At 36.3% G+C, this 24,894-nt stretch overlaps 1 protein-coding gene across 2 annotated transcripts in view; it reads left to right on the forward strand.

Moving 5' to 3' along the window:
- The first annotated feature begins 1,978 nt into the window (after positions 1 to 1,978).
- Positions 1,979 to 24,894, forward strand: part of LOC100313684 (notch receptor) — a 55,314-nt gene continuing 32,398 nt past the window's right edge. For both annotated transcript variants that reach the window (XM_085492068.1, XM_078010817.2), the window contains exons 1-2: positions 1,979 to 2,223; positions 3,437 to 3,512. In XM_085492068.1, the coding sequence (XP_085348194.1) occupies positions 2,157 to 2,223; positions 3,437 to 3,512 (143 nt within the window). In that variant the 5' untranslated portion in view covers positions 1,979 to 2,156. The remainder of the gene's footprint in view (positions 2,224 to 3,436; positions 3,513 to 24,894) is intronic.

Below are 24,894 nucleotides of genomic sequence, written 5' to 3' on the forward strand. Positions count from 1 at the left end.
GGACTGCATTTGCTTGTATTTCCATAGTAAGACAGTAGTAAAATGTCAAAAAAATAATGTTTAAGGCAAAGATCGAAGCTCTTAATTTTAGTGGAAGGGTATACGTTTATATAAATAGCTTATATTGTTTGCACTGTATTTCTGTGTCCATTTATATTCGTGCTCATACTATAGTATAAATCTTCGTTTTTGTTGGTGTTATTTTCTGTGACAAGGTAAATTCCTCCCGGGTAGAAAAATTGTGTGTATTTGGATAAATATAATATTACTTTAATTATTAAAACAAATGTGTTTTTAAATAAGCAGAAAGTGTAGTTGGATCACTTGAACCCTACGTGCCAAGTTACTTCCACATGACTTGCAAAACGCCGTCGACTTCAAGGTGTGCTCATAATGTAGAGACCCACTTCTATTGCAAACAATAATAATAATATTTATTTATTAATTACAAGTACTTTACAAGAAAAATAACAATATCAACATAAACAGTAACAAACAGAAAAAAATAACATTCATACTTGAACAAAAATATTAGACTAAGCACCCTTGAATTCCTTCCAAGAATGTAAACAGTGTAAACCAAAGAGCTGGTTTTTGTTTTTGTTTTCCAGGGTCTCTGATAGCTCTGCAATAAAATAGTCAAAGGCCTGCTATTTATATTTCAACGCGAGAAAAAGGGTAACCCAATTTATGAGCACAGAAATATTTGTACGGCGGAGACAGCCCGGTGTGTGCGCCACTGGCGACCTGTGGAAAACTGACAATATTAAAATGCTTTAAGGTATAATTCGACTAGTCACATATAATGTACGTGTCAGACAAACAAAAATGTTATCATTATTATATGACAAGTTGATATTTTGTAATAAATGTCACAAATAATTTATTCCAGGTTCGAACGACGTTAATGGGTATGTTTTATATGTAAGTGTTGTGTTGGATTTTTTTTAGGTGTTTCCCGTTTTCCAGCACGTGACTTAATGGGGTTGACACGAGACAGTACATGGATCCATTAACTGGCTGTTTTTATTTTATTTTTTTCTCTTTCGTTTTTTGGTGTTTTTTTTTTACTTACGTAACTGATTCTGTTGTTCTTAGACTTACAGTTCGATACACATTGTCTCGTACTTGGTAGCTATTCTCCCCTTCCGCGGATTTAATTTGTATCATTTTTTAAAAACTAAATGTGCGAACGTTTGTCGCTGATTAGCTCGTTTGACACACATTAGCATTTTCTTTTGTTAAAAATTTGATAATATGTATCAAATTGCACATAATTTGTCAAGACGCCGTTACTTGCAGTTGAGCTAAGGCTTCTGACTAACTGTCCTTCACGCTGTCAACATTTAGCGTGGGAAAATAAGTGGACCAAAAAATGTTCTCTGCGACAGTTTGTCTGTCGTGACGCAGCTGTGGGTTTCTCGCAATTCCACGACTCGCGTGTGTTGTCTACCGACTGTGACATTTTTTCCCGGTAATTTTTCTCGAAAAGTGGCCTAACATTTTCTTTCCACGTGTTTACAGTCTTTTGGCTTATCAGGCGTAAAACCTTGTTCCTTTCAAACCGTGACAGGTTGAGTAAAGCTATGCATGATTGGTCAATGTGTAGGCCATGTAATACAACGACTTAGCTGATTGGTCATCGTGGGCGGGCATATACAAGTAGTGATTGATGTCTATTACCGATTCAGTCGAGTGAAAAGTTCCGATTTTCCTACCGCCGAGTACCAATAGGCCAGAACATAGTTCTCATACTCAAACGCACAATTTTGAAGGGAAAACACATGACCGCGCCAAAAATCATGTTAAAACGCTCCATGCCTATTTTTACTAACCAATTATAATTTTGAATGAGCGAGTATTTTGTGTTTGTAATTTTATGCTAATCTTTGGTCCAAACTTCTCATTGGCGGAAGGATACACGAGGGTCTGCCCGATCTTTGTTCTGGCCACACGACCAAAGTTTCTGACAACAAAAAGCCCCAAATTTGCAAGTTGGAGTGTGGCTGTGGATATAGAGAACTGTCGCCCGTGCCGCGGATAACCCCCCCTTTTCGGGATAATAATCATCGTTTGGACTTAATTTGGCCAGGATATTATCAGCAGAAACATCGCCCCATGAAATCTACGGTTGTTAGTTAGTTTTCTCCTTCGGAATGTGGCACCATTGGTCGCTGAAGTTAGTCCTTTTGGTTTTTATAGCAAGGCCAACACCGTCTCAAGGTTTGTGCTCGATCGTTCGTTATTGATGTTTTCGTTGACATAAATCTGCATGCTTCCGAGGTCTGTCACGGTCGGTTCTCCTTCCGTGTGGCTTTGACATGCTCATATCTACCAAAGTAAATTCTTCATCGCCAAATTGCTGATTGGTTTTACTAAGTTTTACGTGCAGTCCTGTTAGTCTTGTTTATAAAGGAAAGTTTGACCCCGTTCAGATTGGTATGCGTATTCATGAGGTTGGTCGCTTCTTCGCCCCGATCGATCGCCGACTTACCGACGCTATCTCAAAACAAATGTTATTTTCGTCAATAACATAGACTCCAGCCCGTTCTTCTTTGTTTTTCGCATCTTCGTTCTTTGGCATCGCACTAGTTTCTTACAATGCTGTTGTGTAGACGGTCGAGAGTGGATCGTTTTTCAAACACTTCTTCGATCATGCGTGCGTTCAGTGCTGAAGCCTTCGCCTTTGTATTGGTAGAAGCGTGGACGGACGCGATCGATACAGACACACTAAATTAAACCAACCAAAGGTCTAGGCATAATGCAGTTTTCTTTCTTCGTTTGACCGCTTCAACGTCTATCAATTTTTTATTGTGAACTTAATTTTAAGTACGTGCGCTGCTGTATTTATTCAAATTCGAAGAGAGAGTCCGCTAGATCTGAAAAAACTAAGCCCAACGAGACACCAGAACTCGTTTGGAAGCTAACATTTGTTGTCGGGCCCGTATGTTTTGTGGCGATGTTTTGACTGGGTATGCCGTTATGACCAATATCTGCTGCACAAACAAACTAAGTATATTGCCTGTGGAGTCGTGCCTAGGAGGAATTTTGTAGATAATTCCGTTATTATAAATTTAGAGAATATAGAGATTGTTGTAGTTTTCCTCATGTGCACCGTATAAGTACACAAAGCCCATTGTACAAAACAATAATACGTTGTATGTTAACTTGTTGATTAGAAAATTTAAATTATAACTCAAAAATGATGTTTAGGCTGGCATGTTATTGAACAACATTAGACAGTATTCGTTATAGTTGAGTGCTTCATGAGGAGTTTATTTGCATTGAGATACAGTTGTAAACATCACACCAGAACACACTTGTTCTGGGGAATCCTTTGCAGCAGTGTCAAGCTATATGGGAAATACACATTTAAATTCTAGGTTCAAGGTCACTTCTCTGAATTGCTCATAATATACTTGTATTTGTGCTGCAGGTGGAAGTTGTACAAGTTTGAACCCTTGTCAGAATGGTGCTCTATGTGACGACAGTGGTGGTATTATTACGTGCAGGTAAAGTATATCAATCTATTTTACATATTGAAGTTTTGGATTAACAAAGAAAACTCTTGTTTATATTTAAAAGTTCAACTTGGTCACTGATTGGTCCATTTTGAAACATTACAAAATACACTAGTGGTATTTTCTATTGTTTCATGAATGGCATACAATAAAAACTCTATAATTTATGCAGCCCATCTGTTCCTTTCTGAATTCTTCCAAGTATTTTTTACCATTGGTAAATATAGGTTATTAAACTATGAAAATGTCTTTGACACATTTGTCTAATATTCCATCTTTATACATGGTTAAATATATTCTTTTTTTTTAATGAAATCAATAAATGGAACTTTTACATACTTTTATGATAGCTTTGCTATAAATGTTGAACTGCATCAATGTCTAATTATGGCCATCTGCCAAGTGGGGAGCGCCAGTTTTTCCCCCTCACTTTCTATCCCCTTCTCCTGGAGAGGTGTTCTAATAAGTCAGTGACAGAGACGAGTGTCTCATCTTATTATGCAAATGAGCAGTGAAGATTCCTAACACATTGACAGAGGACAAAAGGAGTGTCTTGTTGGGCTGTTGCCGATGGGAGTAAAAGAAAGCCACATAAGATGGCATGGTTCTTTGTGATGCCTCCTATTGTGCCCCAATACATGAATGGGATTGCAATGCATGAAAATTAGCTTACTATAGAAATGGATGTGAAACGGAGGATCTAAAATGAAAAGTGTGGTTGCTGCCAGGCGGTGTGTTGAAGAAAAGCTAGTGTGCAATTGTATAGACACAATTTTCGACTCATAATAGATCCCCCCTTCTTCCATCTTCTCGTACTCTGTGAGCTTACTTGTAGGATACAAGTGTGGGTCATTCACTTTTACACATGTGGTGTCCAGGAAGGGGATGGGCCTATCATTTCCCCCCCTGTGAGGCGTATTTGATTTGCCAGGAACCAATACTGTGTTCATACAAGTGTAGGAAGGAAACTGAGCTCTTATTGCGTGTGTGTGTGTGTGTGTGTGTTTTAATGGGGATGTGAGCAATGCTTACTGTTTGCTCGGCAGTAGGGCTTCCATTTCTAGGTTTTCTGAGTTTACACAAGGATTGATAAAGCTTCCATACTGTGCCAATGAGTCATAAATACCTAATGACCATTGTTAATATTCTAGTAAGTGTGCGCTTAAGAGTTGGATCAGCTGGATTTGATTTTTTTTCCACAATTTCTTGCTGTTTTATATTATTTACAATTTGGTATACATACAGTTAAGTATTTCAGCAGGGGGGCTAGGTTTGTGTATTCGAATTGTACGTTTGTAAAACTGGTTGTTATGAGTTGCTGATGATGTCATTATAATTATAAATAATGGAGAAGAAAGGTGTACCCTCGTGAGTAATTTTTGCGAGGCAGCACAGGTCACGGGCCTTGTTTGTAGAGTGCCGAGCAGAGAGCTGTTGGTCTGATAACATTATTTGCATGACCCTGTTAGACGCGTGGCCACACTGCAAAACAATCAGTAATTTAGTATTTTATTAACCAGAAGCAAGACAGAGAGAGAGAGACCGTTAACCCAATTTTTGTATCTTAATAATTTGTCATGTCTTAATGTTAACCTTGTGGGTGTCCAAGAATTGTATTTTTTTGGGAAAGCATTTACAGTAATGAGATTCAGGAAAAGCTTCATTATGAAGTATGTAAAGTATATTGTCAGTGACATTTATGCATTTACAGATTTGAAAATTATAACATTTTCAGAATAAAATAATTAATTTTTGTATTTACTTTAAAAGATTCGTCTTGTTTAAAGGAGGGATAAAGATTAGTATAAGCTGTCAATTTAAAAATATCATTAGCACATGTAAAGTGACATGTGTACATGATTACACGTTATTATGTCTAGATGTGGAGGTATTATGTATGATTTATACTCGAATTAGCTGCATTTGTATGAGGCTTCTCGTGGGAATTCACATAATTATTAAAACCTATAATGTTATGGCATTAACAAGGCGTTGAAATTAAAACTCCCAATTCGTGAGAAAAATTTGGACGGTGTGATTTGTTGAGTATATCTGGGCAAGTTGTAATGACCAGATTTTTATTGATGTTCACATTCCAGCTTAAATCCTCATGTAGATGTATCCTTATAGAGTATGCTAGTAATTTATCAGTGTCTGTTATGGAGGTTGATCTGATTGTGACCTGCACTATGTTTTTTCCATGCTGGGATTCTTCTTGACTGACTGCAACAAGCAGGGCCTTTCATACTTTGATGAGATTACCATATGTTTCCAACCACATAATTTCCTTGTGAAAAAAAAATCCTGTGATTCACTGTTGTTGTTGTACGTATATTGGATGGATTTTCAATCTAAGTATAAACTCCAGTCGCTTCTAATTTGGGTGGCTTTACCTCTAATTTCAGCTTCCCTTAAATTGCACCAAAAAAGTAAATTATAAATTGTCAATTCCTCTGAACATTATCTTTTGGGACTCGCTATACAAAAATATTTGCATAATCCCTATAACTACACCTGAAAAACTACTTAGACAAGTTGCCTTCAGATTTCCCAGGATCAGATACTAATCAGACCATGTGTTACAGGTCACTTTCTCGTAATTGGTTGGCAAATCTCGTAATAAGAAATTTGCTTGAACAAAACTTGCATAGGTTGTATGTAGAAAGGATGCATGCTGGTAATTAGAATTAAAAACATTAGAATTAATATTCTGAAATAAACAAATTCTTGTTGGGTTGCTTACAAATTAATTTGTTGCACTTTTAATGTGATGTTCTGTAAGGAAAAATGTTTTTTTTTTTTTTTTTGAGGAAGTGATTTGTAATTGGAGCTGAGATTATAGTGGTTATAGACAAATGTTTAAGTGAATGTTTACATGCCAAAAGAAAACAGTGAAAGCTGTGTTACTTGTTAATTTACAGGTAACACATGTATGACCATGTGTTAGCTGGACTGCTACCCTGGCTTTAATATTCTCGTGTGTAAAATACCATATTTTCTTTAATACAAGTTCAATATTAAGAGAAGCCCAACTTTTAGTTTAGCTATTAGGTCTTCTTTTGAAAATGTCTTGCACTCCAGATTCTTTTTACACAGTAAAAAGGGGGAGCTTGTGCTATTAAAATATCTTCAAAATGGTCTAAATTGGGTGAGTGATAATTAGCTTTTTCGGTTTTTATTTGGGTGAGTGATAGGCACATGAGTGATCACTTAGTAAGTGAGCTATGTACAGCTTGCAAAAGATGTGCTAAAAAAATGGTGCAGTGGTGTGCCTTCTTTCTTTTGAACTGACATGCAGACAGACCAGAAACAAATCATTTTTATCTTGCCCTTAACATCTCATACAATTCTCAGTGAAATAGTAAGTATATTTAAACCATAATAGAATTATGGTAAAAAATACCCTGAAAATAAAATGCTTACCAATATTTGTACATAACCAAAAGATTGCATTTATTGCATGTTTGATTATTAAAATGCATCTTATTTTCTATGTCAATTACATAAGCACATGCAGTACTAATAGAGAAAATAATTTTTACAGTAGTTCGACTGTATATGCCACTTAACATATCAAAATAAAATATAACGGTGGTGGTCGTCGTGCAGCGTATGCTCGAATTTCATTTAAATGCGCTGTTCGTCGCATAACGAACAGGATGCTGCGCGACGACCACCACTCTCTAATACTTTAACAAGTGATTAATAGTCGCAGTTCATACACTGCATCGCACAAAGTGGTTTCTATCCCACAAATATTCAACTGGTTATATTTACTAGTAAAGTGGTTTCATGCCCTCTAGCAACATGGTCTCCCTAGCAAATGCAACTTGATGCAATACTGGCAGATCAGAGATTGCTATAGGCTAATATCTTAATGGCTCCTATCTGGTGCACCCTTCAGTCGCTAAGAGTACTTGTGTAGCGTGTGCCAAATTCCTATACAGTTAGCTGCTCTGTTGACCTCAGGTTTCCCAATTCTAGAGAGCATGCCCTTGTTGCATGCCCTCAGTTTGAAAGTAAGTTTAGTTTGGTCTATTGACAAAAACTAGTTTCTCTTTTTTTTTTAAATATAATTTATTTAGACCACCCAGCAATGCCATATTTACTCTATTAGAGATGCGTATAAATCATTAAAATATTTCTTGTTTTGACGATAAAATCATCTCTGTAATTTATGTTAGTGAAATGAAACGATTGAATTTGAATGCGAGACACAGTTTTATTTCTTTTCATCTAGTTATGTTATTCCCAGTGAAATGCATGATTAGATGCTTATTAACAATCACTCAATTAACACTTCAAATCTGCTAATTAACACTTTCTTGACATTGAAATTAGTACTTTTAGACAATTTACTATTTAATGCAAGTTTGTGATTGGGAGATGCCCCTTCCTTGCTGTAATGCCCTCTGAGCTGTATACTTGGGGATTGGGGGAGGGGGGGGTGTTACTGTATACCCTTTCCTTGCTGTTATGTCCTCTGAGCTGTTTATTGGGAGAGTGGGTTTTTTTTTTTTACTGTATACCTCTTCCTTGCTGTTATGTCCTCTGAGCTATTTACTGGGAGAGTGTGGGGGGGGGGGGGGTTCCTGTATACCTCTTCCTTGCTGTTATGTCCTCTGAGCTGTATACTTGGAGATTGAAGGGGGGTTACTGTATACCCTTTCCTTGCTGTTATGTCCTCTGAGCTGTTTACTGGGAGAGTGGGGGGGGGGGGGGTTACTGTGTACCCCTTCCTTGCTGTTATGTCCTCTGAGCTGTATACTGGGAGGGGGAGGGGGAGGGGGGTACTGTGGTGATAACCAATTTACTACTCTATTGTATGCTTTATGTACTTTTCCCATACACTGCATTGTAACTATAAAATGAAAGTTTTTTAATTGAAAAACTGTCAAATAATTGAGTTGATCCAGGTGGAACATTTTATTTTTGTTCTTTGCAAAACTCTGTTAGGGACACAGACGTGCCTTTTTGATCAAAACACCTAATTTGAATTTCTAAACGGTGTTATATTTCTCACAGTAAGTAAATTATTGTTTGAAAATAAGTGACTATAATGGTTGGAAATCAACATGAACAAAACAAACTCCTAGTAACATGCTGGAAATTTGTTTATGAATATGTTAGTCATATTGTGTTCTTGATGGTATTTGAAAACATTGTCATATTTTGTGAGCTGTTTTTCAAATGTAAAAGATTTGGCATGTATTGTCCATTCAAAAAACAGCAAAAAAAATGTTGTTTTTTCTCTCTCAATATTGTTACCATTGCATGTGCAGAAAAAAAAATTGCCTTGCCAGATCAATCAACCGTGAAACTGTGGTGGAACTTAAAAGCAAACTTTTTTTGCATTTAAAAGATAAGTGTCCTACGAAATGATGCCCTGCAGACAAAACTGCTGCTAACACTATACAGCACTGTCGTTATGGAATCGGGGCCATTTAGGGACAACGCGGCACATGGAGATTGCTCAAAATGCAAATTCAAATTTCTAAACTGTCCATTTTTTTGGCAAGTCAATTCTTATCAAAAATATTCAATTCAAGACATTTTGATTTTAAAAAAAAATTGAATAAAATGTATAATTTCATAACATGTAAATAAAAATGTCACCCCATCAAACACTCATGCCATCGCATTCACTGTGTCACCTTTTGATGCAGACGCCGATAATTCCCAATGTAGTGAAAAAGCCATGCTTGAAAAGTTTCTGCTACTGTTATGTGGGCCTTTAATGTCCTTAGCACAATGGTGTCATTGCTGCAAGCCATTGGACAGCTAGACAGCTTTCTTTAGAGTTTGGACTAATATATAGGGTTCAGAGATCATCACGGATAGTCCTAGATAGTTCTTGATGAATTCCTGTGACAGGGATGCAGGTATATGGGGGTCATCCTGTCTATTTTTCGTCTGTTTGTCACTGGGGTGGGATCAAAGAAAGTTTACTGTATGAACAATTGTGGGAGAATTCTAATGATGATACAGGTAATGCATGCTATAAGTAGGACACAGTGTATCATCACTAATACCCTTAAAACCCTCGCGTAAGGGCCACATTGTCACTTTAATTTTTCTGGGTGGCTCTTATTGAGGTAACATTTTGATGCTGGTTCATGCCAATTTAAGTCAAGGTTATTATATTAAACTTGCACAGGGTATTGAGCACAATCAAGAAAAAAACAAATTTATTAAAAATAAAATTGCATAGGGTGTAGAGCACAACCAAGTAAAAACTAAATTATTAAACAAATTGACTTAAGTTTGCTTTATTGAACCAATGGCACTACCGGTACTACTGAAAATGTATACACTGAAAAATACATGTTACAGACAGTGCTTGCATGAAATACTCATCTGCTAGGAACTGACACTAGCTTTGAAATCTTGGTGGGTCTTTAAATTTACATTTAGTGGCATTCAGTTTAGGGGTGGCTCATTTTTGAGAGTTTTTTTAGGGTATGTTTCAATTAATCCTTCACAGAGGCCATTGCCGTTGTTAGCTTTGGTTCTTTTCAAAATACAAGTTTAATCAGCGTACGGCATGTTTTGAAGTTTTGCCATTTTTAGTTGCCTTTGGGAACACTAAAGTTCAATCTCGGAAACTCTGTGCCCTATTATATTTAGCTGTATAAAGTTAATAGTGTCACTGCACACAGGAGAAAATGGGAATGCGCAGTATGTAAGTTCATGCTAGAAGGATATATAGAGTAGATCATATTGACAATCCAGTTATGCCAAGTCAGTGTTCAGTTTTAATGGACATGACCATGTCATTGATATGTTGGCTGGCATGTGTAGTAAGAAATACAGTGTACTGCTTTAATATTGTGATGTGTAGTATACTGCAAATTTTACAAATCAGTAAAAATCTCGAAATTTTCTTGGGTTCCTGAGACAGTTGTTGAGGAATTTTGTCTTCACGGATGCAATAGAATCCTGAAACTAACAGTTTCTATCAGTTAAAATTAAACTATTCACAGTGTTGTACAAAGCAGCTTGATTAACTGCTTGTGAAACATAAAGAAAGTCTGTTTGCAATGACATACAGGGAAAGTTAAATCTGGGTTCTCTTAAGGTCCCAATATAGTAGTGATACCCCCCCCCCCCCTCCCCTCCATATAATTTTGGATGTCCAGTATAGCTTAATTATCATGGCAGTGAAAACAATATAGACAGCATCTTCCATGGTTATTTTAATTTACTTAGCTACTCTATTTTCCTGAAGGCGGCACTATAAGCTTGCAGTGGTGTCAAAGCATATATACGTGGCACAATTTGATTCGTCAAAAAAACCTTCCAATGAACTAGCTCCTCCCTGATTGGCTGATTAGAATGGGTAGCCAATCAGGCACAGTCTTTGAATTGACTCTTAAATTTGTACTATAATCATGCATCTCTCTGTGATGTCTTTTCTTTTTCTTTTTTTCTTCTTCTTTTCTCTCTGTGATGTCTTAACATTATTGTAATGTGTAGTAAAACCCACGTGATGAAGCAATGGCATCTCAGTCCTCTTAATTAATTACATTTTTTGACCAATTGTTCAGGAATGCATACAGGACAATGTCAACAGATTGCAGTGGTTTGATTGTCTGAAATATTGACTATCTATTGTGTCAGGGCGACTTTTCCATTGTCCCAATATTTACAAATTCTGTTTTTGTCTTTCTTTGTTAGATGTGTGTGAAAAATGCGCAGTAGACATGATATTTGTGCACAGTTCATTTAATGTTGCAACTGACTCCACTTTCTGTCTGACTGAATCTATTCTGAACCATTAGAGTTCAATTTACAGGCTTAATAAGGCTTGAAATATTCCGTCCTCTGCCTAGTGCCCGCCAAAACATGTTGGGGAAGGGGTATTTTTCATTCATTTTATCCTACAACAGGCATTTCTACAAGGTGACAGAAATTGTTCCAAGTGACTTGTTTTTAATGCTTCAAATAATGGGAAACTACACAAAAGCAACAAGACAAGACATCAGTACATAGATCAATTTATTCCACCAAAAATGAATTATCAGCATTCTTCATTATCTGCATTCTATTATTGTAGATAAATTATATATAGCCTGTTACATTTATATCAATTTATATTGTATTTCATATTGTTCATTGTTTGTGATTTACATTTAATTAAAAAATATTCAAAAACCTTTCAAGAAAAACCATTAGACTTATACAACATGAACATCTTTGGTTTATGATACATTATGCCATAGGGCGACTTTATACAGGGATTGCGTTAATCCCATATTTTGCTTCCCAGACTCCAATTATTGAAGAGGGACCCAGTTTTTCAGGCAAGCCGGGGTCCAATCTCTAATAAAGTTATCCAGGGTCAAATTTCAATTTCTTAAAATTTTGTAAGTGGGACTCGTCTTGCCGAGACACTAGCGCAAACCCTGTTTATAAATCTACAAATTGGAAATGATAAGTTGAAAGTCAGTTTCAGTGGAATTAAGTTTTATGCAAATGCTGGCCGTTCTTTTTTGTTTTGATTTCTTCAAAGAAGCGGCCTTGGTCACAAATCATATCATCGAGGTATGTTAAAGAGTGTCTTCTAAAGGGTAAAGGTGGGTGAATGGAGGAATTCCAGTTAGTCACCTGGGGCATATGGTTAAGTGTTTGAATAATACTGGAGACATGTGCCTATTTTTCATACCCAGGGTTATAGCCGTCTGAGATGCGATTCATTCTGGGAGGGACATGTTATGCAAGTTGTACAAACTTGGCATGCACTACTGAGTGCATTCTGTAGAGAATGTTAAATGTTGATGATAAATTCATTTATCAAGGCACTTGCTATGTCATGACATGAGTGCATGGGTGAGTTCAAAGTGGGTGCACTGGAGTTGTCATGTGACAACTCGTCCTATCGTCGATGTACGAGTTTAGAACAAAAAAGTGAAACTGACATATCTTTACAAGTAGGTTCCCTGACCTCAATGTATATCCCAATACATTGTTTCATTATCTCAAATTTAACAAAATGATAAAATTTTGCATAATCTTTATTAAGTGCTATTTTAATTCTGTAATCGGCGTAAAGTAATAACGTGTTAACTCAAAAATGGGATCTAATTCTTTCCCCCTTGTATATGATTTTGCATAGCACTGTGCACGTATATTCAAAATGTATCAGCAATTTGCAAAAACTTTTGTGAAACACTCATAAAATGCATGGCTTGGCTAAAAGTAGAGCAAATTCTTTATCTTGAGAATGTATCGGAATCATTCTGGCCTGAACAAATTGTTGGTGGTTTTCACTGTGACAGTTTTTGTCAAGTGTGCTCCTCCTTCTTTTCTTTTTGTATTTATATAGATACAATGTTTATAGTTTCCCAAATGTACGAGGGACCCAAAATACATGTTTGCATATCGCTTGTAGCTAGGGACGCTTGTAATTGCATTTGGTACGGTGATTGGACGCTGACTAGCAAAATGAAGCGTCAAACATTGAAACAAACCATCTGTCAAAAGTCTAGCGTTTGTTTCCTTCTACTGCTCTTTTGTCTTGGCTGAACATTGCTTTATTTGTCTTCTGTATTGTTCTTTTTTCTCTCTCATCCTACGCCAGGTTTATTCAGCAAAGCTAGGGAGGCCTACAGGGTCACCTAATCAATAAACATCTGCCAAAAGTTACCATATTTGGAAAAAATTATACATATTATTAAATTTGTAGATTCTGATTATTTTTGCCTTGAAACATTACATAAAAAGTTGGTTGATACCCGAGTTTATGTCTACATTTGACTTATAATGGCACATGATAATGTGGATGGAGTTGGGATTACAATCAAATCGTAACTGATAATCCTGCAAATACACCACCCACTTAGTGTGCTGCTAGTCATTAAATATGGTTTAACTTGCTCTAAACATTCAATCAAATATAATAAATGTACTTACTAGTAATTTATATAATATATAATTCATAAAATAATTAGTTTATTTTATGAATAATGAATTCTCAGGCATGGAACTTGTTCATTTCTATTTAATTCATTTTATTTTTGCTTTTTGGAGGTAATAGTGTTTTACAAACAATCTACTTGTGATTATTTATATTTTTATTTTGGTCCTGATTTATATATAGACTATTCCTCTAGTAATTGGAGTGTTATAACAGAGCTGTGTTATAGAGATGAGTTCTCTAACTCCCATGCCAGTATGTGTTTGTGTTTCTTAGCATTCTGCAATCTTTCTAGGAATCTGTTTGCAGGCAGATGATTTAGAGTTTGTTTTAGTGTCCCAAAATACAGAGATTCCATACTGGTGAATAGTTCATTGGGGTCACTCTTCAGTGATGGGGTTGATTTCTTTGATAGATGGACATTCCGGAGGGTATATTCTTTCAAAATTACCAGTCAGTCGTGTTGAACCATGACCGAACAAGCCCAGGTTTTTTTTTTCCCAGTGAGGTAGAGAAGGGGGTGAGGGGTGAAGGGGGGGGGGTGTCATACATAATGAGTGAGAAATGTATGCATTTCTTCTTCTAATAATTCTAATAAGTGAACTTGACTCTTGTTTTATGTCAGTACTAGACCTATGCTGCATGTGTTTCTATTTTATGATACACCACATTTATTTTATTTGTAATAAAGCTAATTCTATCTTATTGTAATATAAAAATCATGACTCTGAGAAAGTTAAAAAAAAAAAATATGTGAAACTAACGTAAAATTCCATCCGTCTTTCCATTCCAGTAGTTTGCATTGACAACAAAAATGTATGCCCCACCCTGTAATAAATAACATAAGATAGTAAAAAAAGACACAACGGTGATGCTGTCTCAAAGTTGATCTTTAACCCCTCCAAAGTATATTTTTTACCTGCCTTTCTTTGTGTTGTAATGAATAATATACGGTTCTTTATGTATGTAGTTGAGAAGTAATTTTTTAAAGAATTTGTTGCATTGACTCAGTGGTACATGAGTTTAAAATTGAAAAATATGCCAAACCTTTCTATTTAACTGACAAAATTTGAGATGTGTTTCAGAAATGAGTCAAACTTTAAATTTAAATTTAAGGACATTCTTGTGTTTGAAAAACACCTTTTCCTGATCAGGACTTCTGTAAATTTTAACAATAACTGGAGAGCGTGGGAGGAGGTTGTTGAAGTAGGCAAGAAACAGGTGATGATTAAATTTGTGTTTATTTTCTGTCTCGACCACTTCTGTAGATTTAAGAAATAGGTTGGATAACGTTAGTTGTAAACTTGAAGAATCGGTCTGAATAATATTACTTTGATTTTAGGGCATAAAAGATAAGTCTTATTTTATTCATTCATTACAAAACCTTTTCAGTTTTATCATTGAACTGCAAAGTTGGTCATCTGCCGAGTTGATTCTTCTATGTGGACTTGGCATTTGGTTAGTTCAGCCATCCAGCAAACTCTCCCTATAGTAGCCAGGCTAGCACTTCTTTCCTTCATCAGGTGTGGCCAACAAAAGCAGCAATGTGTGTGTATTTAAGGATTATACTGCCTACTGCATTGCACTGAGATGCCATGCAGATTTACCATGACAATTGGGCATGCTTTCACAACTGCACAGACTTGTTCGGGGCCATTCACTCAGACAAAATGAGAACCTGTGTAAATGTATAGGCTCATTAATAGAAAAAGAGTGCCGCCAAGAACAAGATTACCTGTCACAGGGAAAGTAGTACACTAACCACCACAGTCGTGTCCTTGTCCTACCAACTGAAAAGGTATAATACGCCGCTTCTAATCCCCTTCATTGTCAATAAAATGGAAATATTGTTCTGAATTCCAATCGTTGGTTCACTTAATTCTTTCATCATTTTTGCTATTGACAGCGAGGTAGCATATATATATATATATATATATATATATATATATATATATATATATATATATATATATATATAAAGAGAGAGAGAGAGAGAGAGAGAGAGACTTGAGTGACCTATACAACTGACACCGTGGTGGCATTGACTCAAATTCACTATACAACTGGCTGCGCGGTAACATCGACTTAAATGCACTATGCGATTGATACCAGCGTAGCATTGACTCAAATGCGCTATACGACTGCCTGTGCGGTAACATTGACTCAAATGCACTATACGTCTGGCTGCGCAGTAACATTGACTCAAATTCACTATACGACTGCCTGTGGGGTAACATTGACTCAAATGCACTATGCGACTGATACCAGTGTAGCATTGACTCAAATTCACTATACGACTGCCTGTGGGGTAAAAAAGTCCTGTCATCTATGTTGCCCAGTTTAGCCTTGACATAAATAAATCAAACTTCTTAAAAGTCTGTTGCAAGGTATTTTGTAAATTTTAGAATAAACAATAAAATTATGCATTGTCTTTTTTTACTATAATCTGTCACAGTGTATTTTTAGTAACATCACTCGCAATTGTAACCTGTTTATAACCGCTGTCAGTCGTACGTGTGGCAACATGCCATTGGGTTCACCATTTTGAAATCAACACACAAGCCACTCACACTAACATAACAGTATTTACAATGCTACGCACAAAGCAGCTCTACGATTGAGAAAAAAGAAAAGTATTCTGTCCTAGCCAAGGCCGAAGGGCAGTGGAAGGCTGCACAAAGACGTAAGGACACCCATTTAAATGTCCTCCATTCAGCTCGGCAAGGCGGGAAAAATCTATGGGTGTGCTACATTTTTGTCCTAGAAAAGCTACCAGGGGCTGATGTGTTATAAAGACCATGTGTATTAGGAGTGTAACCATTGAATAGTAACTCGATGGCAAGTTACAAGACTTCTCAGATCCTGGAAAAGCTACCAGGGGCTGATGTGTTATAAAGACCATGTGGATTAGGAGTGTGACCATTGAATAGTAACTCGATGGCAAGTTACAAGACTTCTCAGATCCTGGAAAAGCTACCAGGGGCTGATGTGTTATAAAGACCATGTGGATTAGGAGTGTGACCATTGAATAGTAACTCGATGGCAAGTTACAAGACTTCTCAGATCCTGGAAAAGCTACCAGGGGCTGATGTGTTATAAAGACCATGTGGATTAGGAGTGTGACCATTGAATAGTAACTCGATGGCAAGTTACAAGACTTCTCAGATCCTGGAAAAGCTACCAGGGGCTGATGTGTTATAAAGACCATGTGGATTAGGAGTGTGACCATTGAATAGTAACTCGATGGCAAGTTACAAGACTTCTCAGATCCTGGAAAAGCTACCAGGGGCTGATGTGTTATAAAGACCATGTGGATTAGGAGTGTGACCATTGAATAGTAACTCGATGGCAAGTTACAAGACTTCTCAGATCCTGGAAAAGCTACCAGGGGCTGATGTGTTATAAAGACCATGTGTATTAGGAGTGTAACCATTGAATAGTAACTCGATGGCAAGTTACAAGACTTCTCAGATCCTGGAAAAGCTACCAGGGGCTGATGTGTTATAAAGACCATGTGGATTAGGAGTGTAACCATTGAATAGTAACTCGATGGCAAGTTACAAGACTTCTCAGATCCTGGAAAAGCTACCAGGGGCTGATGTGTTATAAAGACCATGTGTATTAGGAGTGTAACCATTGAATAGTAACTCGATGGCAAGTTACAAGACTTCTCAGATCCTGGAAAAGCTACCAGGGGCTGATGTGTTATAAAGACCATGTGGATTAGGAGTGTAACCATTGAATAGTAACTCGATGGCAAGTTACAAGACTTCTCAGATCTTGGAAAAGCTACCAGGGGCTGATATATATATGGTAAAGACCATGTGTATTAGTGTGACAATGACTGGTGACTTGGCAGCAAGGGCAAGCATGGTCATTCTTATGGTAGCAAGTTCCAAGGCTACACAGGTCGAAGCTGACAACCACTTCATGCTTGACCTACCATGCTTTGATTTTATTGGCTGTCTGCAAGGTTTCTCTTAGTTTGTAGCTGTCAGCAAGGGAAGCTAAAATCTGTGTTGCTTTTTAAACACTATCTCAATTGTCAACAAATTACATGCGTTTGTGTCCAAATTGAAGAGTAAATTCTCATTGGACTGCCCTTAGTGATAGAGATGCATTTCTAATGGAGATGCATTGTTACTAAATTCTGTTTTGACTGCTATTAATTTCTGTGACTTCATGATCTAAGAACTTCACTGGAACAAATGTTAGTGGTATTACTTCCAATAAACTGCAACAAAGTTATACGATTGTCTCTTTGCAAAATTTATTCTGTGAATGCAATTTGACAACCGCTGAGTTCTGAGTTTGAAAGTGTGTTCCGCTAAACCCATGGTTAAGTAGGATCAAATAAAATGTCAAGATATCAGTGTTTTTTTTAAGGGCTTTGATGTGCATCAACAATCTTGTGTTGGTTCCCAGTCCTGGAATGCATGGTATAAGGAGAAATGCTGGTACTTCTTTACTTAAGGTGTAGAAACTATGCCTGGAAGTTTGTTTTGTGCACACAGTGTTGTTCCTTGTAAATAAAAATGTTGTTAGAAGCCGAATAATCGCTACTGAATCACTTGCGATTATTTGGTCTTTTTCTTGAGATGGTGTTGTAACAACTTTGGTTGACAAAAGAAAACAGCTTTATTGGACATTCTTCACATTCAGCTGTCGCTGTATGAGTCATAGTCCCTAACAAAGCATTACTCAACACCTCAACATATTTCTAGTAAGATTTCCTTCTCTAAGAGTGTAAATATTTGTAGGTAGTACAAACCCCAGTTTTATATTTCACTACACAATGCTGTGTTTTCTGCCTGGCCGGAAAGTTTCAGATGGGAATTTGTGCAAGGTTGTCAGTTTGTGAGTTTAGAGTTGCACTGAAGGGTGGTAGAAATGTTTGCCGAGTTTAATAGCCATACAAGTTTGGACACTAACCATCTTACATAGGTCACTGCCACAGTGTCAGTTAAGTGGGATCTTTGTCTCTTGTTACATAGGGCCTTGTTAGTGTTAAACAGGTGTAACACTGGTAATGGCTAAGGCCTCACACATAGATATGTAACATTCCTAGACTGTAATCTGCTTCTATAATATGCAGGTGATGCTGGTTTCTGATTGGCTATTTGTTGAGATCCTTGTCTATACTCTTGGATTTGTCACAAGGTATAGTTACTTGGTTTCAGGGATTTTAGTCGTGCTACTCAGATAGCTATACCAACTGGTATTTGGTTGTATATTGCGTTGAATTCGGATAAATACATATGCTAGTACCGTGCAACAAGGCCTTTCTTGTAATAAATTAAATTTCAGGAAAACATTTTGTTTCTGTTATTTGCTGTGTGTATTGTGAAAAATATTATCTTTTATAATGTTATTTTCTCTCAGTTCGCTAATTGGGTAGACTGATTGGAAATTTAGTAGAGAAAAATCGTAAATTAGCCATTGTGGCTACGACGTTTTAACGCTAATATTTATGTGTACTGATGTAATTCATCAACTCATGAACAATTTATTTTGTGCATTGCTCACCACAAATCACATCATAAAGTAATCGCACACAAAAATCTCAATTTTGTCATTTGAAAAAATGTCTTCAGAAGATATTCTGTTTGTTTGAGATGTGTAATCAAAAACTGTGGTATGTTGGCTGTATCACAATCCTTAGATATTAAAAATAGAATTGTATTTAAAGTCTGACTGACAGCTTAACTCTATAGGATGAAAATATTTTTAGTTTCAATTAATTAATTGTTTTTAGTGATGCTACTGTGAATTCTGATTGCCTCCCCTTGGTGAAAGAATCCATCTTGGTATTGTTTATATGCTTGTTAAATAGTCCTCCCATTGGGAGGTTTCTAATTAACAAGTGTTCACTTGTATATATGGTGTCTTTGCAACCAGTTTGTCTCGGCAGGTGGTGAATGATCACTGCTGTTTTGGCTTGGCTTTTGGGATTTCTCTCCTGGCTTCTGTGTGTGTTGATATGTTCTGTGTAATATGAGTCAACCTGTTCCATTATGGCCTGAGGAATGTACAAGTTTGGTTGAGTTGATCCACCTGGAGTGGTGTATGCCCCTCCCCCTTCCCTCCCACCATCTCCATAAAAAGTGAATTACACTATTTTCTCCGTTTAGAAGCGTATTAACTTAGATTAAAAGACTTTACGAGGCACTGAAGTAATTTGTATTATCTTTGTTGTGTGCACTCCAAGTTTGTGATTTGTTTCCTATTGAATTTTAAAAGCCTATATATTTAATCTGGGAAAAAATGAGCCTTTAATTATGATTTTTTTTTAGCTTAACATGGTAAATTACAACCCAGTGAAAATATATGCACATGTTAACTGTAGAATGTATTGTTTCCTTCACAAACCAGTGAATTAATTACAGAGGGAACATGCCTGCAACATCCAATCTATTTAAATACAACTCTTTTCAGCACGAGTTTTGAAAGCCTTAGAAACACAAACCATACTAATGATTGTTTATTTGAAGGGAAATTTTTTTCTTTTCACTGAAAATTTAAAAGTCTTCCGTTTAAATGTCAACAGTGACTGGGATTTAACTTGTAACCATGACGACCTAAGCCACGCCCACAAAGATGAAGTAGTTCCAGTGCATGGCATTGTGTCTTTAGTGGTGTTTACATTTCTTCTTCCGGAATTACTGTGTCATGATACCCCATGGCATCCTATTTGGGCTTTAATTAAATCACAAAGGAAATGTTTCAGGACTATTGTATGAGATGACTCTGTTGGTTGGTTCATCTGGATGGCATCATCATCATTTACATGGTGTGTTTGTCATGTAATGGCATGTTCACTCGTGTTGTCTTTGCATGTACTGATTTATATAGGTTTTCTTGTCATGTAATTTGATATTTGAGTGATAATCTGGTGTCTACTGCATAACAATCCAATCTGGGATAACAGATGACAGAACAATAATCTTCAGCATTTGTACAAAATGTATATTGCTGGAAATTGAATTTTATGATTTTGCTTTCATTTATTTTTCTTCATGAAATTTTTTTTTTGATTCTACTAAATACATTTTTTGTTGCATATGGTATTTGGGAACTTTGTGTCAGTGGTACAGGAATTGATTCATTCTTTATCAGACGTACATGTTTTATATACAGCCTTGTTTACTTGAAGACTCGAGTGTTTGCATTGGGTGATGTGTTTTTTAAATCTGAGTAGTATCTTGCCCTATGCTACAATATGGAAATAAACGTACGTACAAAATGTATGTTGACGCCCTGTATACACACATCCTCATTAGTATGCACACCTGCTTGCCTGGCGGCTCGTTATACCCCTTGGACCAATTACAGTGTCTTAAATATTTATTATGCATTGCAGGGAAAGAAAAGGTTTTCATGCACTATACGTTATGTCCTATTGATCTGCTAGGTGAGTGAATGGACTGCACAGCGAGTAAGACACTTAACACAAAGGGGACATTTCCAGTCGCCATTCGATGGGCTCTATATGCACTCATAAAGCCCTCACAAATGGGAGGAGCTTATACCTAGTTTTGTTTTTCATCTGTTTTCTTGGCTCTTGTTTACGACTGAATCCAAAAAGTTCTGCGTCATTTAAAAATGTAAATTCTGGGGATTTAAATATAACTCTTGTTGTGAGGAGCTCCCCCTTTCCAGACGTTATTGTATTCTACTAAAGTCCACCATATCATTAAAATTTCATAAAATGAAAACATCGGAAATTGAGCTGCTGAAAGTAGCTAATATTCCAGCTTTCTGGAAACGTGTAATAAACTCAAGCTAAAATTGTGATAGGTGCATTCAATATAACAATATATTAAATACAATATAACACTGTGTAGTTCTTTGTATTTGAATATTTTTTTTTTTTCGTTTACAAAACTAATGCTTCTGTTACAAGATTTGAAAAAAAAAGTCTGTTTTTTGGCAATTACTGTGGAATACTTTATTTTCTTGGAATTAATTTTTGCTGAAAAGGCTTTTTTGGCGTTTTTGTGTGGAATTTATTTTCACTTTTTTTTATGAGTTTAATGTGAAATGTAGGAAAAAAAAGTATATTCGCTGGATTTTATTTTCACTGACTCATTCCTTCAGCGAAACAAGATTTGAAAAAGAAAGTAATGTTATTTTGGCAATTACATATACATTATTATTATTATTATTTTTCATGTATTGATTAATTTTTTTTTTTAAAGCCTGGAGCAATTAATATTACACATTACATAAATATAAAATAAGAGATTTTTTTTCTCAACCCCAAATTTTTTATATCATTTTCTAAATTGAAAAGCTCGTGAAGATATTTTTTAACTAGATTTTTATCTTCACGTGTGTAAATAGTTAATGTATTTTCCATGTACAAATTACATGTTTGAAGTCATCAGTTGGCAAACCTAACTTGAATTCGCCCCCATATTTTGGGAGATCTAGCCAACATAAACCTACATATGTGTGTTTGGTATTTCCTTGTCAGGTAGAATGTGGCATGTTGTCGGTTTGGCTTTGTGGCTGGGCATGGATTATTTGCTTTACTGGTTCAGCCAATTGTCTAATGGAAAGATATGCATGCTTATTATTGAGAGACTTCTCCAAGGAACACTGAATTAATGAAAACATATTCCATCTCTGTGAGAACTGTATAAACAACGAATTATAAAAATATGCATCAAAGAAAAAAACTTGTATGACCATCCTATATTGTTGGTCCAAGGACCACAAATTTCAGATATAATTCTTGTATGCGATACTGTAAAATGACTAATTTTCACTGGATTTAAATTTCACTGATTTACCATTTCAGGCATATTCAGTGGGTTTTAAATTCACGGTTTCGTCATTTAGATAATGTGTTCTATGCTAAATTTTACATATTCACTGTGTTTTAATTTAGCGCATTTTTCCAGTCAGCGAAATAAGCTAAATTAAAACCCAGTGAATAATTACCCCCTTTACAGTATTAATGATTCATACATGTCTCTGTCTGGTAGCCCCTGGTGACTGCTGTCTCATTGGTTTAGGAGAAAACAGCTGTAAAGAGGCTGCATATCTTGGCGTTCAGAGAAGCATCTGTCATGCTGTGTTTTCAATTTCATGTTATTAGTCAAATTATTATCAACACTGCCACTGGATACTTGTATCTTCCACTGAACAAAACCCTTGACCCTTTTTTCATGCTGTTTGGAAGTAGGTCGAGAACGGTTAGGAGTGTGTGTTAGGGGTGTCCACTGAAGTGTGTGGGAATGGTCGGTTCGTGTGTGCGTTCGTGTGTATGTGTGCGCGCGCATGTGTGTGTAGGAATAACTTGGAATGATGGAAGGGTCAGGGATGGCTTAGGAATGTGGGGAATCGTTTAGGAATTTAGGGTGGCAGAAACGCAATGTTTGGGTGGATTATTAAGATGGTCTAGAAAGGTTTGGGTGACAGGGATGGTTTTGGAATGTTTCGGGTGGCTTATAAATGTTGCATTAAGGTTTGGGTGGGGTGAGATGATGATTGGCTTAAAAGGGCACTTCCAGTTAAGCCTAATGTCACAACAAATTCACTTTCTGGATTAAAATTACAATGGATAACAAAAGATAGATTTACTTTGTAAACAACATAAACAATAGTGTCCCATGATTCTTTGGTGCAATCCATGGGATTGAGCGGTTCCCCTTTAAGAATGTTTGTGTGTGTGTTGGGGGATGCGTGTGTGTTTGGGTGACAGGGATGGCTTGAAAGTTTTTGGAGAATGACAGTGATGGTTTAGCAATGTTGGGGGAGGGGTGACAGGAATAAATTATCAATGTTGGGAATGACAGGGTTTGGCTTGCAATTGTTGGGGGGGGGGATATGAAAGGAATTAGGAATGTTAAAGAGATGGCTTAGGAATATGGAGAATGGCAGGATATGTCTTAGGGTCTGAGCTATAAAAATTAATTTAAAATCAATATAAAAAAAATTATGTTGTTCCAAACAAAATAAAAGATAATAATTTGAAAAGTTTGCTAGAAACATCTTAACTAATATATGTAGCATTGCGCCCTCATCTTAAATTAACCTTTCTCATCAGTGATACTAAGAAAATACATTTGAGTGAAAAAAAAAGTGTTTAAAAACAAGCTGAAAAAGTCTTTATTTATCAAGTCAAAAATAGATGCTCGAATTGTGCCATATGCTAGCCCTGCTGATTGGTATATTGTTTCGTGTGGCAAAGAGCCGCCATAAGTTAGCTGTTATTGCTATATTGGGGGAGCATCTTTGTACTCAGCTATTGTTATCATGAAAGGGCCGCATTTGCCAAATTGAATGGAGAATCTAGTTTCCCACGAAATATGGGGCATCCCTAACCTTATTTGCATATCCAGTTATAAGTACACTGGAGTTTCAATCAGTCCCCTTAAAGCCTAGGCTCTACCAAAGCATAAGTTGCCCTGGCCATCTGGGAGTTTGGTTTTGTATACACATGTCATTTTAACTGGGTTTTAAGTCAAAGAGGAGGTAGAACACAGCTAAATTAACCTCCCTTGGGAAGTGATAATAATACAAAATAAGCAAATTTAATAGTCTAACAGATAGGGAATTTTCCCACACTGTTTAACCATACTAGAGAGGTCATGAGTAAGGCATTTAATATTAATGTCTCTGTCGTAAATCTGTACTTAAGCTGTATGACTGAAATTTATCAAAAATCCTCGTCTTAATGGATTTATCTCCACACACCTCTAATGGGGTGGTGTGTTTTTCTCATAGTAGAACTAAAAAAAATACACCAAGCAGTTTATTTTGACTGCCGTACTGGGAATGTTTTGTTTTTTCTTCTCTGGGAATTTAGTAAGCTGTTATTTTCTCATGTTTCCATTTCTGGCATATAAACACAGATATCAAAACTGTATTTTCAATATTAAAGTTTTACTCATGCAGGTTATTCAACATTGTTGGATGACATTTTTTCGATTCCCTTCAGTTTTATTTGGGCAAATTAAAATTTTGCGACAACCACAGTGTTTTGTAGAATGGTGTATATTTGTGAAAATAATTTGCATAGATAATAATTGTATTATTCTAATGTTTTATAAATTTACTCTCACATCTGCCACTCCATGGCAGTTTTCAACTGATCAGTGTTTATTTTTATTCATGTTGGTTGTCTGTTTATTTAAATGTCTACCACCATGTCTATTTCCGTCTTTGGTGAAAAATTTCCTGTGTGAAATTAATTGTTATTCTTTGCATCGACTCTGCTAGTGTTTTTCACTGTTTGGTTTTCAATTATTTGTGCTGTGTTCCAAAAAAAAAAAAAAATAGCTCAAAGGAAATATAGCGTAAAATCTGTATTAGAAGTCGCACCCATTCCTTTTGAATAATTGAGAATCTAAAATTCACCATTTCTCGTAGGTATAGATGCTCTAATAGAAGCCGCATCCCCTCTGTTGCGTTGTACCATTTTAATAGAAGCCGCGGTTTTTAATACAG

The sequence above is a fragment of the Saccoglossus kowalevskii genome, chromosome 17, assembly GCF_978046115.1.
Source record: "Saccoglossus kowalevskii chromosome 17, keSacKowa6.1, whole genome shotgun sequence".
In the NCBI taxonomy this organism is placed as follows: Eukaryota; Metazoa; Hemichordata; class Enteropneusta; family Harrimaniidae; genus Saccoglossus; species Saccoglossus kowalevskii.